Raw genomic sequence first — 13,004 nt, 5'->3', positions numbered from 1 at the left:
TGGGATGGGATGGGATGGGATGGGATGGGATGGATGGGGATGACATTTCATGCTGGGATGAGGGTGAAGGGATTGAATGGGATCAGTGTGAGGTGCTGGGATGGCTGTGAGGTTCTGGGGTGGGATGGTTATGATGTTCTGGAATAGAAACTGTGTGATATTCTGGGACAGGATCTGTGTGATGTTCTATAGGATCTGTGTGATGTTCTATAGGGTCTGTGTGATGTTCTGGGATGGGATCTGTGTGATACTCTGGGACAGGATCTGTGTGATGTTCTATAGGATCTGTGTGATATTCTATAGGGTCTGTGTGATGTTCTATAGGGTCTGTGTGATGTTCTATAGGATCTGTGTGATGCTCTGGGGTGGGATCTGTGTGATGTTCTGGGATAGGATCTGTTTGATGTTCTATAGGGTCTGTGTGATGTTTTGGGGTGGGATTTGTGTGATGCTCTGGGATGGGATCTGTGTGATGTTCTGGGGTGGGATGGCTGTGATGTGCCGTGCTGGGACAGGTGTGTGGCTCCCCATCCCTCCTCTCCCACCCCAGCAGTGCCTTTGCCTCAGTTTCCCCAAACCATCCCAGCCCCAGAGTGGGATCAGAGCACAGAGGGAACCCCTCCTATTCTGGATTAGGAGCAGCTTGTGTTTCACCCCTAATTAATTTAAGATAAACTGAAAGAAGGGGCTTTTAAACCTGACTCAGTGTGTCCAGCTGGCTTTCTGTAACCCAGGCTGCCCTAAATCAGGTCAGCCCTGAGCCTGCAGTGACACCCTGGGCCTGCCTGAGCTCTGGGGCCATATGGGAGCACTTTAATAGGGGTCAGCAGCGATGCTGGCGGCTCTTTCAAGCCTGCAGGGGCAGAGCTGTGATTCCAGCAGCAGCCGCCCCCTTTATCCCAACTTTTCCTGGGAAAAGGCCCTGGCTTGGTGGCAGCAGTGACCCCACAGTGCCCCAGCCCTCTGTGGCGCTGGGCTGCAGCAGAGCCAGGCTTGGTTTGGTGTCTGAGCTCTGCTCAAACTGAGTTTTCCCATGCACACAGAGTGGCTTTATGGATAGAAATGACGCCTGGAATGTCACAAACTCCCTTCCCACCTCATTCACTCCAGCTGGAACCTCTGCAAATACTCTGTGACAGGAGCCCCACAGTCTGACACCCACCCTGAGCACCTGGAGGGCTCCCATCCCCAAAATCCCACCAGCAGCACCCCCTGCACCCAGCCCAGGGCAGGGATTGCTGGGCAGGCTGGGGATGCAGGGCAGCAGGGAGTGAGGGAAGCAATTTGGAACAAACCCCACTGGCTGTGGTTGGGGTTTATCTCTGGGGGGATTATTTACGGCTCCTGCTGACTCATGTGGGAAATGGCTTCCCCTCCCCAAGCCTCAGCCTGGTGCCATCCCTAATTCCTGCCTGGGAATGGGCTGGGAATGGGCTGGGAATGGCTCTGCCCTGGCCCAGCTGGTGCTGCTGCAGAGGGGATGGATCTGGGGCTGGATGGGCTCTCCCAGGATCCTGGGATCCTCTGCAGGGTCCTGTGACCCAGGATCTGACTCCATGTTTCAGAAGGCTGATGTTTTATTTTTATGATTTATATTATATTAAATTATATATAGATATTATATATAATTTTAATTATATTATATTATATTATATTATATTATATTATATTATATTATATTATATTATATTATATTATATTATATTATATTATATTATATATGATTTTTATATCATATATAATTTAGATTCTATTCTATTCTATTCTATTCTATTCTATTCTATCTACACTAAAAGAATAGAAGAAAAGGTTCTCATCAGAAGGCTGGCTAAGAATAGAATAGCAAAGAATGATAACAAAAGTTTCTGTCTCGGCTCTCTATCCGAGCCAGCTGACTGTGATTGGCCATTTATTAGAAACAACCCCATGAGACCAATCCCAGATGCACCTGTTGCATTCCACAGCAGCAGATAATCAATGTTTGCATTTTGTTCCTGAGGCCTCTCAGCTTCTCAGGAGGAAAAACCCTAAGGAAAGGATTTTCCATAAAAGTTGTCTGTGACAGAGTCTCCTCACTGGGTCCATGTGGAGAATTCCCAAAAATCCTTGAGGAGCCCCTGCAGGGTCTCTGAGGAGGGGCAGGGCTGTGCCATTGTTGTCTCCTGGGGTTTTTCCATGTGTCCCTCATGGACAGTCAGGAATTGATGGGAAATTCCCTCCTCCCACCCCACAAAGGGGCTTTGGAGCCCTTGGTCAGTTCCTGTTTAGGAATTTGCCCTCAGAGCCCTCAGTCCAAGCTCAGGGCCCTGAAGGATTTTCCAGCACAGTTGGAGTTTCCTTAAAGGTTCCCAAAGGGAAGCTCAGCCCAGCTCTGTGGGGACAGGGCTGTGCCACACTGGGGTCACTGCAGGGCCACCTCCTCGGGTGGCCACCAAAACCCAGCCATGGCCACCAAAACCCAGCCATGGCCACCAGAACCCAGCCATGGCCACCAAAACCCTCCCGTGGCCACCAGAACCCTCCCGTGGCCACCAAAATCTTCTTGTGGCCACCAAAATCCAGCCATGGCCACCAAAACCTTCTCATGGACCCCAAAACCCACCCATGGCCACAAAAACTTTCTCATGGCAATCAAAACCCTCCCATGGCCACCAAAACCCTCTCATGGCCACCAAAACCTTCTCATGGCCACCAGAACCCTCCCGTGGCCACCAAAATCTTCTTGTGGCCACCAAAACCTTCTCATGGACCCCAAAACCCACCCATGGCCACAAAAACATTCTCATGGCCACAAAAACTTTCTCATGGCCACCAAAACCCAATCATGGCCACAAAAACTTTCTCATGGCCACAAAAACTTTCTCATGGCCATCAAAACCCTCCCATGGCCACCAAAACCCACTGATAGCCACCAAAAGTCTCCCAGGGCCACCAAAACCCTCCCATGGCCACCAAAACCTTCTGATGGCCACCAAAACTCTCCCAGGGCCACCAAAACCTTCTGATGGCCACCAAAACCCTCCCACGGGCTCGGATGTGCCTCTCCTGCTCCCCAATCCCTGTGGCAGTGAAGCTCTGCCCTCCCAGGATCAGCTGGAAAAGGCTTTTCCTGTATCCCAAACGACATCACATCTCCAGGCATTTTTATTTTCTATTTCTTTTTTTTTTGTTTGTTTTCCGCAAATCCCAGGCACAGAGAAGATGCAGCCCTGGGAATACAAAGGTGGCAGAGGGCAGAGGTCGATGCAGAGGCAGGGACATCCCTATGTGGAAGTTTATTACAGCTCAAGGCTGTCATAAAAATGCCTTTTAATCATTTCTTTGCAAACCTACCAAAAAAAAAAAAATTGTTTAACACGAGCTGATGTCACTTCAGAAAAAATTCAAACAAGGAGGATGGGGAGGGACTTTTTTTTCCCAGCCCGCAGGAAAGAATGTGGATATGGTCTATAAAATTAATTTCCTCTTTCTTGCTAACTAGCAGTGTCTGAGCTAAACAGCACCACTCTTTATTCCCTGCTCCAGAAGTGAAATGCAGGGACTTTTCTCGCCCGTGGATTCCTGCAATTATCCTGAGAAGCCTTTTCTGTTGGCAGCCAGGGGTCAAAAGGCAGCGCTGGTTCCACCTGATCTCATTGACTCCGCAGAGCCACCGGCCCCGAGCAGGACACACAATGCTGCCATTCAGCCTGGAAAACTCCTGGAAAATCCTTCTGCTCCCTCAGCCTGGAGCAGCAAAGGGGAGAGGAGACAAAACGTGGAAATGCGGCAGTAATTTCTGATCAAAATTATCTTTTTTTTTTGGGTAAAAACTCATCTGTGTTTTCCCGCCAAATGGGAAATTGAGAGGAAGTTTAAGTTGAGGAGTAGGGAATGAAATCTGGGAGATTTTGGGGATATCCAGCTCACCCTAAACCCTGAATTTTAGCCCTGGATTATTCAGGATGCTGCATTTTACCTGCCTGGCACCTTCCTGCACATCCATTCTGCAGCATCCCTGGGTTTTACCCCCAGCCCCACAAATCCCCTGGAATCGCTCCCTGGAGCTCTCCAGCACCTCAGCCCATGGCCAGGCTGGAAGGAGCATCCTGGGATGGTGGAAGCTTGCCGGTTTATCTCCCCGAAAGGTTTTGTGGTGGTCTCTGTCTGCCCAGGGAACGCCAAGTGTCCGGTTATCTCGGCTGTTTGAGGGGCCTGGAAAGGCCCGGGGGTGGCCTTGGGGCAGCCCGCGTGTCGAAGGACGAGAAGAGGCTTCAGTTCTTCTTTCTGGTTTTATGTTTATTAATTGTTTATCTAAAAGATGTTCTTTCAGCCTAACAAAGATCCGCTCAGCAGTCAGCCATGGGCACACTGTGCCGTCCTCCGGGGCAGGCACCTATCTTTATACCCATTGTGACGTGTACAATATTTATCATTTTTCCCCAATACCATTTATTCTTATAACTCGGTGTACTCTTAGTAATAACCAATCCAAAAGTGCCACCGTGGCCAAAGAAGATGGAGGAGAAGAGGAACAGAAGGAGGACAGGACACGCCCCAATTCCTCCATCTTACTTCTCTAAACCCCCCTGTACAGAAATCCTAAACCCTGTGTCTCACTCTCTAATTAACCAATCCTTTCACCATTCACCCGGTGAAGCCCTCATCCTTGTCGTCTCCTGTGTAGGGTTAAAGTCCAGCCACCAGACACTTCTGGAACATTCCAGGACTCCCGAGCCCCCCCAAGGTGGTCTCGGTGGCTCAGCATCTCAGGACTGAGATCTTGAGATCCGACAGAAGCTGTCCCTGCCCAGGGTGGGACCAGGATGAGCTTTCAGCTCCTTCCCAACCCAAACCATTCCAGGATTTGATGATTCCAAAGCTCCCGTCACCCCTTGAAGCTATGGAATGGATAAAAAAAATATAGAATTGGGATATCTAAAACCAGGATTGGATTTGCGTGATCCTTGTGGATCCCTCCCAGCCCCGATTCCATGGTAAAATACAACACAGATCTATATTAAAATATACAATTTAATTACCCTATTTCTGTAAATACCAGTAAAAATTCAATTTATTTTTGCAAAGCTTAGGGGAAGTAAAACCAAACCATTCCAGGATTTGATGATTCCAAAGCTCCCGTCACCCCTTGAAGCTATGGAATGGATAAAAAAAATATAGAATTGGGATATCTAAAACCAGGATTGGATTTGCGTGATCCTTGTGGATCCCTCCCAGCCCCGATTCCATGGTAAAATACAACACAGATCTATATTAAAATATACAATTAAATTACCCTATTTCTGTAAATACCAGTAAAAATTCAATTTATTTTTGCAAAGCTTAGGGGAAGTAAAACCAACTGCGGGCTCAGCAAGTGGATTTAGAACCTGCCTGGTGGGGATGTGGAATCCTTGGGATGGGAGCTCATCCTGCAGCTCCTGGCTGGGACAAGAAGGGAAGGAGGCAGGGATCCATCCGGGATGCACAGAGCCCCTTCCCCGTGCTCTCCCAGGAACCAGGCATGCTTCAGTGCAACCTTGGATATTTTGGGGTGAATTTCCATTTTTAGCGCCGTTATTTTGTGCGATTCACCATTTCATCTCACGCAGATATTTTGATTTTGTTTTATCAGCCACCAGCGAAGCCGCTCCAAGCTGTGCCACCCAACATCCAGCAGAAAAAGCAAAGATCATCCCCAAAACCGTTCTGACCTCACCTTTCATTTCCTTTTCCCTGTCACAGCCTGGAGGGCAGAGCCAAAACTCATCCATTTTCCAGGCACAGATCAGGATGGAAATGAGGGAAATGTGCAGAGTCACGGGAGGAGGAGGAGAGCGAGGGAAGGGAAGGGAATGACGGCGCATTTTGGCTCGGGCTGGGATGAAATCCCCCTGCCAGGAGCTCTGGAAAGGAGCACGGAGAAAATGGTGTCGCCTTCCAGCCCCTCTTGGCCGCAAACACCAAACCCAGCCCTCCTTAATGGGCTGCAGCTTCATTAATTGTCATCACATTTATTCCCCCTTCGCCTTCCAGCTTTTCCTCTCGAGCAGGAAGGGCCGGAATTCCCCAATCCCAATTTTTTCCCCTCTCCCCAGGTTGGGATCGCTTCGCAGACAAAAAGCAGGACAGGGAGGGAATGTTTGCTGTGAGAAAGGAAAATAAAAGTTACAGATGTAACAATGTTAAAAAAAGAAATACATCGTTGAAAAAAGAAATACACCAAGGCTGACGTGCAACATGTAATTTGGTCGCTCTCCTAACTCAAGAGGGATTTATTTACCAGGGCTCACCAAGCAGAAAAGGGAATTTCTTCCTGTAAATTCCCTACAGGAGGAAAATCAGCTGGGGCTAAAACCTTGCAGTCTGAAATCCTCTGAAATCCTCAGGATTACGGGCATGGAAATGCCCTTCTTAAAGGAAAAAATCAAATTAATTTATCTGTATTTCAAAACAAAAAAAACCTCAGAGAAACACAAAAAGCGCAGGGGAAAGGAGCGAGGGAAAAAAAAAATCCAGACTGAAAGAGAAATAAATCCTTGATGAAAATATTTTATTTTGAAGATTCCATCGCCTTCCAAGCTGAAGGCTTTTTTTCCCAGCACAGAAAATAGGCTCAAGCAGAAAGAAAACAGAACACATCCTTGATAAAAAGCACTTTTTAATTTTATCAAACGGATCTGTACAAAAGTTAGCATTGCTTAGTCAGAAGCGAGTGAAGAGAACAGATCAGTAACAACCAAAAGTCTTTCAAACTTTATACAGAAAAATAGATTGCATAAAAATGAGCTTTTTTTGTCTTTTCCCCAGCCCAGCGTGTCCCTCCCTCCCCCGCCACCAAAGGAAATATGCAAAAAAATATTTTTTAGAAAAAAGAGTAGGAAACGTAGAAAAGGTAAAAAGATGAATAACCTCTGAAAGGTGGGTTTAGATTTACAAAGGCTTTTAAAGGCACGAGTTCCCATAAAATAGATGGTTATTTATATGCTCAGCATACAATGGAAGAAGTAGAAATATATCAATGAAATATTAGTCTAAAAACTAAGTACCCTAAACCCATTTTTTTTAGTGGAGGAGATTTTAGTTTCACAGCTTGATGGATGATATCTGGTCCCTAGAAGCCAAAATTAAAGCAGAAGTCGCTCGTTTCTCATGGAATTACAGCTCCTTTAAAGCAGTCCTGGTTCTGAAAGCCTCCGAAGACTCCTGAAATCCGATTTTAACGGCCCAAAACAGGTGGCCAGAAAATCACCTGCCCTTTTCAGGCAGCATTTGAGCCTCCCAGCTGAATTAGTAATTCCCTCCCTCGTTATTTGACGTTCCCATTGGAGTTTCCAGGCGGATTCCTTCAGTCCCTCTCTCCAGCACGGCTCCTGCAGCGGTTCCAAAATGAAAAAAACCCAAAAACCAAGGAAAATCTATAGACTCATAACACCAGTTTATTGTATCATCTCCACTATTTTTTTTAGGCTCCCTCCCCCATCTTTAAAATCTTTTAAAAATTCTACTTTTTTTTTCGTTTTGCACAAAACGACTTCATTAATTAAAAGACAAAATAATACAGAACATAAATACATATTTAACAGATTAAAAAAAAAAAAAAACAAAACCGAAACAACCAAAAACATTTGAAGCTTCCAAAAACAAAAAAACCAAAACAAAATGTTAATTACAGCCAAACCTTGCTTAGAAGAACTCCTGACTAAAACAAAAAAAAAAATAAATCAACAAACACTTCAGACACTGAATTGGTTGGTCCCATCAGACTCTTCCCACAGGATTTTTCTGGGATTTTGGGGCTCATCCCTGTTGGTCCCAGTGAGTTCCTGCCCTCAAGGTTGGTCCGTTCCTCACATTGCAATAGACCCTGAAAGTCTCAAACAGATTTTTTTGTTGTTGTTTTGTTTCCCCCCTCTCTCTCACTCTCTCCACGTTTTGCACTTCCAGGCCGAGCGAGTTCGGCTCAGTCCAACATTTTGTCCTTCATTTACTCAAAAGGCATCGCCGGTCCTTTTCTCCTTTTCCTTTTGTTTTTATTTTTACCTCTTGATTTTGTTTTTTTTTTTTTTAATTTTCTGTCCTTTGTTTGGTTGGTTGTTTTTTTTTTCAGTTTTTTTGAATTACTTAAATCCTACGAATCAAAGAAAAAAACAAAACAAAAATAGAGCTCTGTCCTTTCAGGGGGGGGGGAGTTTCGAAGCAAGGTGGCGACCAGCAGAAAGTTCCCAGCGGCTCAGGAGGCACTTTGGAACACTCCACGCTCTTCCTCCTCATTCCTTCATTAGTGCATAATTCCAGGGCAGCCTCGGGAGGCTCCGGGGAATCCTTTAAGGCCTGGTCAGCGTGGTGTAGACGGGCTGCTCCCAGTTGGCGCTGGGGCTGTGCGCCGGCGGGATGGACAGCCCGTTGAGGATGGGGGTGGCGTAGGGGCGGCGCGACGAGTGGAAATAGGGGTACTGGTAGAGGCTGGAGGCGTAGCCGGGGTAGGGGTTGTAGTAGTTGGAGCTCTGCAGGTCCGTGTAGTCGCACTGCGAGCTGGAGAAGGAGGCGGCGGCGGCGGCGCTGGCGGCCGGGGCGGCCGAGGTGGCGCAGGCCTGGCCGCCGTAGGAGCCGTACGAGTCGGAGTGCGCCGGGGAGCCGTGCGCCGGCTGCTCGCTGTAGTGGCTGGGGCTCAGCTGCTCCGTCTTGATGTGGGGCCGCTGCTGCTGGCCCGGCTCGGGCGCGGCGGGCGAGGCCGCCGCCGGGCTCTTGTGAGTCCACACCTGCGCGGCCGCGCCCGAGTGCGCGTACGAGGCGCCGTACGAGGCACCGGCAGCGCCGTGCTCGGCCGGCAGCGCCGCGTGCCCGTTCAGGGGCAGGTACTGGTCGAACTCGTGCACGTCGAAGGTCTCCATGTTGTTGATGACCTCGCTGCTGAGCTCCGAGATGTCCACGTTGCTGAAGTCGATGTTCTGGCGGCCGCTCTCCACCAGGCGCCGGCCCTCGTGCTTCAGCTCCTGCTTGCTGCCGTGGTGCAGGTCGGTTTTGGGGGTGGTGGGAGGCGTGGGGGGTCCGTGGGGCTGGCCTGGGGATGGAGGGACAGCGAGGTTTCAGCAGTGACCACACAACACCCAACTCCTTCACCGTTCAATACATGTGTTTCACCTGTCTGGTATTCCTCCCTTTGGGGATTTAAATCTGCGGCACCACGTTGGACACTGAATGTCCACCCCTGTGCCCATGTCTCTCTGGGATGAGCCTCAACACGGGACATGGGATGGAGCTGGGAGCACGCTGAGCCCATCAGGATCGCTCTGGGACACAGCAGGACACCCTGGCAGCACCAATCCCCCCAAGGGGCGCATTCACAGAGTGAAGCCCACGATGGAGCTCATCCTCTCCCTGCGGGTCCCAGGGCCATGATGCCAGCAGGGTCTGAGGCTGCAGGACATTCCCAGCGCTCCCAAAAGCTGTCAGCACACCAGCTCCCAGTGCTGGGAAGCTCTGCCCCAGGACCCCTTAGTAGCCCATTATATAATTAGCCCAGAATAATTAATTCTCCCCATCCAGGGGAGAATTATTCTTTGGCATTCCCTATGGCACAGCCAGCTCTAAGAGCACTCCCTAAGGAAAACCACGGCCACGCTCCCAATCGGAGCTCTTGGGACAACACCTCCTGCACGGCGGGCAGCAGCGGGATCCCATCCCACCCCCAGGGCACAGCGGGAATGCCGCCTTTACCTGCGTGCTCGCCGTGGTGGTGCTGGTCGGCCATGCCGCCCAGCCCCGTGTCCGCCTTGTAGAGCTGAGTGCCGGCGTGGTGGCTCAGCTCAGCCCCCGAGTCCGAGTCGCTCTGCCCGGCTTTGACGCTTTTCCTCCTCCGGGGCTGGTATTTGTAATCCGGGTGATCCTTTTTGTGCTGCACCCTGAGCCGCTCGGCTTCCTCCACAAAGGGACGTTTCTCGTTCTCGCTCAATAAACTGGTTTTTTAAGGGGGTTGGTTGTTTTAGTGAGGAAGAGAGGGGGGAAAAAAAACCAAAAAGCCAAAATTAGGATCTTTTCCTTAGAAGTTTTCTTCTGGTTTTTAGACTCGCGCATCCCCGCTTCCCATGCACGGATCCGAGCACCCGGCAAGTTAACTACAAAATTAATTAGCTGTGGTAAAAAGGAGTTAAAATCCACGGCAAAAAACCGGATTAAAATACCAACTACAGCAGCCTGAAAAACCCGACCACTATAGACAGGGGTAACCGGGCAAAACAAAATCCCCCTTCCACATTTCTAACACAATTACAAAACACAATTCCCACGTTTGCCCTGCAAATGCCACCCCCTCACCGCCACAAACATTTCCAGCTTTGTTTGGTGCTTACAAAGAAACCACCAAGGCACCGGGGATGGGATTATTGCTTTCCAAACTCTCTTCCCCCTGCCCACACCTCTCTTTGCAAACTCTTGGAGAGGCTCAAAGCGCAGCGGGAGCATCGCTGGCCCGAGCGGGCAGGAAAAGATGGGAATTAGGTACAGGCAGATATACCACGGGATAAAGCACGATATACCACGGGATAAAGCACGATATACCACGGGATAAAGCACACGGAGAAACGCGGCTCGGGGAACAGCCTTGGAAAGCAAAGCGGGCTCGGATGCTGCTCAGCAAATAAAAGTTTGCATCCCCAGGCAGCACTGAGCAGATAAGCAGGGAAATTAGGAAGCTCGTTAAAATAACTGCTAAAAAATGAGTTTAGCTGCGTTTATAGCTTGTAAAGCATCAAGCGAGCCAAAAGGAGGGAAAAAAAAATAGGAAAAGCCATAAAACAAGTCATTAAAAAAGTCTCATCGCGTGGGGATGGAGAAGCCGCAGGCAAGGGAAGGGCTTGTGCATCTCCGAGGGAAAATCCACCCGCGGCAGAGCGAGGGTGCCCAAGCCCCTGCTCGGGGGATTTTTCGGAGCAGACACCGCTGTGTCCTTGGCGGGATGCTCGGGGAGGGGATGGTGCCGCCATTCGGATCGCTCCGAGACCCCCAGATTAACAAAAACAAAGCGGGCAGAAGCTTTACAGAAGCGCTGGGAGGGGGGTCCGGGCGCGCAGCCCCGCGGAGGACGCGGGGTCGGGTCGGGACTCACCGCCAGAGCTTGCCCAGGGTCTTGCTGAGCTCGGCGTTGTGCAGATGCGGGTACTGGTCCGCCAGCTTCCTGCGGGCGGCCTGCGCCCACACCATGAAGGCGTTCATGGGCCGCTTGACGTGCGGCTTGGCTTTGAGCGATCCGTTGCCGCGGACGGGCATGGGCACCAGGCTCCAGTCGTAACCCTTGAGCACCTGCGAGACGGCGTCGCGGATGCAGGCGGGGAAGCGCTCGTCCACCTCGGCCGCGTCCACCTTGGCCCCCAGCGCGGCGGCGCCCGGCGGGCGCGGGGCGGGCGCGGGGGCGCAGCCCAGCCCCTCGGAGCCGGCGGGGGAGAGCGGCGAGTCCGAGTCCGAGTCCACGTGGGACATGGAGCTGGTGGTGCCCGCGGGGCTGCACGGAGCCTCCAGCGCTTTGTCGTGCTCCTCGGTCATGTTGAGCATCGGCGGGCGGCAGAGCCGGGCCGGCCGCGCGCTGTGCCCGCCCGGGGTGGTCAGGGGGCCGCGCACCCTCCGCGGGGCGCCGCGGGATAAAGGAGTAAAAACAATAAGTTCTAGTAGGAAAAAAAGACGCGAAACGCTCAAAACTCAGCTCAAAATCCGCGCTACCCCCCGCGCTCCGCAGCCGGTCCTGCCGCCGCCGCCGCCGGGGCCCCGCGCTGCCAGCGCCGCGCTCCACGTCCAGTGCGAAACGGGGCCCCTGGCAACAAGTTACTTTAAGGGCAGGGCGAGCGGCCCCGCCTCCGCCGCCGCTCGTCATTGGCGGAGAGGGCGCGGAGATTTGCATAAGGGGCGTGGCTCCGCACGGCGGGCCCGTGCCGCCCGCCCGCCGTGCCAGAGCTCCCGCTCCGCCGGCCGGAGCCGCCGCCAGCGCGGGGTCCCGCTGAGGGTCCCGCTGCCGCCCGGGCCCGGTGGATGCCGCCCGCTGCTGTTCCGGCTCCCTGCTCCGGCTGCCTCTTTCGGCTCCTCTGTTCTTTTCCCGCTGCAAATCGTCCGGGTGCTTCACCGCCGCGCGGTACTGGCGGGGACCCCCCGACGGTGGGGATGTGTTTCACGCTCCGGTGTGCAGCCGGGGCCCGGTTTGCTAGCAGGGTACCGGGCAGCGGGTGCGGGATGGAGCGGCCGCGTCCTTTCCCCAGCGCCGCGGAACGGGGGTGGCGGAGCGGCAGCGGCTCCGGGACGGCGGAGCGGTGCCGTGGGACCGCCGGTTTTATTTTATTTTATTTCAAATCCCCTTTTCCAGGGGTTTTCGGGGCGGTCGGTGCGTGGCCGGGCGGGCAGAGCTCCCTGTGTGTCCCCGCAGCCCATCCCGGTGCCCCCGGGCCGTGCGCTCCCGCAGCCCCGAGCGCGCCGCTCCGGCCCCGCTCTCCCCAACGGGCGAGTAACGGAGGAAATCGCGGAATCGCTGGAAAAAAGCGACACGAGACCCTCCGTGTCCCCTCCCCGACTCTCCCTCCTCTTTTCCCGCAGCCTTCCCGCAGCCGGCTCCATCCCGAGCACCGGGAAGCGCACGGGAGGTCCCGGCCGGAGGAGGATGCGGCACCTCGGGGTGAGCCTTTGGATGGGAGAAAAAGGGAGGGTGACCCCCAAAATCTCGCCTGTCAGTTGAAGTTGTCCCTTTCTAAGCCAGTCCTGGTCTTCCAGCGTTTCTTTGGAGCATTTGATTTTAATTATCCGCGGAATTCAGCCTTCTAATTGCGACTGGGAGGGGGAAATAAAAACAACTCCCCAAATTCAAGTTTTATTTGCTGCTTCCCCTCGGAAAAATAGAGGGTCACGATATATTAACAGGGGAAAAAATAAGAAATTGGGCTTCGGGCGTTCTAGTGTTTAAAAAGTACCAAGAACATGGTGGTTTTTGTTTAATTATTGTGATGTGTAATAAATAAACTGTATGCTTTGAATTTAAATGTGTTTAA

The 13,004-nt window shown here is 51.8% G+C and overlaps 1 protein-coding gene across 1 annotated transcript; it reads right to left on the bottom strand.

Moving 5' to 3' along the window:
• Positions 1-8,161: 8,161 nt before the first annotated feature.
• On the bottom strand, positions 8,162-11,795 carry SOX8 (SRY-box transcription factor 8). Its single transcript, XM_074552640.1, has 3 exons — positions 11,087-11,795; positions 9,700-9,938; positions 8,162-9,043 (listed from the first exon to the last, which is right to left on the bottom strand). The coding sequence occupies exons 1-3, from the start codon at positions 11,527-11,529 to the stop codon at positions 8,307-8,309; spliced, it is 1,419 nt and encodes a 472-aa protein (XP_074408741.1). The 5' UTR covers positions 11,530-11,795; the 3' UTR covers positions 8,162-8,306.
• Between the last annotated feature and the right edge of the window lie 1,209 nt (positions 11,796-13,004).

Source organism: Zonotrichia albicollis, chromosome 16, assembly GCF_047830755.1.
Source record: "Zonotrichia albicollis isolate bZonAlb1 chromosome 16, bZonAlb1.hap1, whole genome shotgun sequence".
NCBI lineage: Eukaryota > Metazoa > Chordata > Aves > Passeriformes > Passerellidae > Zonotrichia > Zonotrichia albicollis.
Note: the sequence above shows the minus strand (reverse complement) of the source record. Positions and strands in the feature narration are given on the sequence as shown.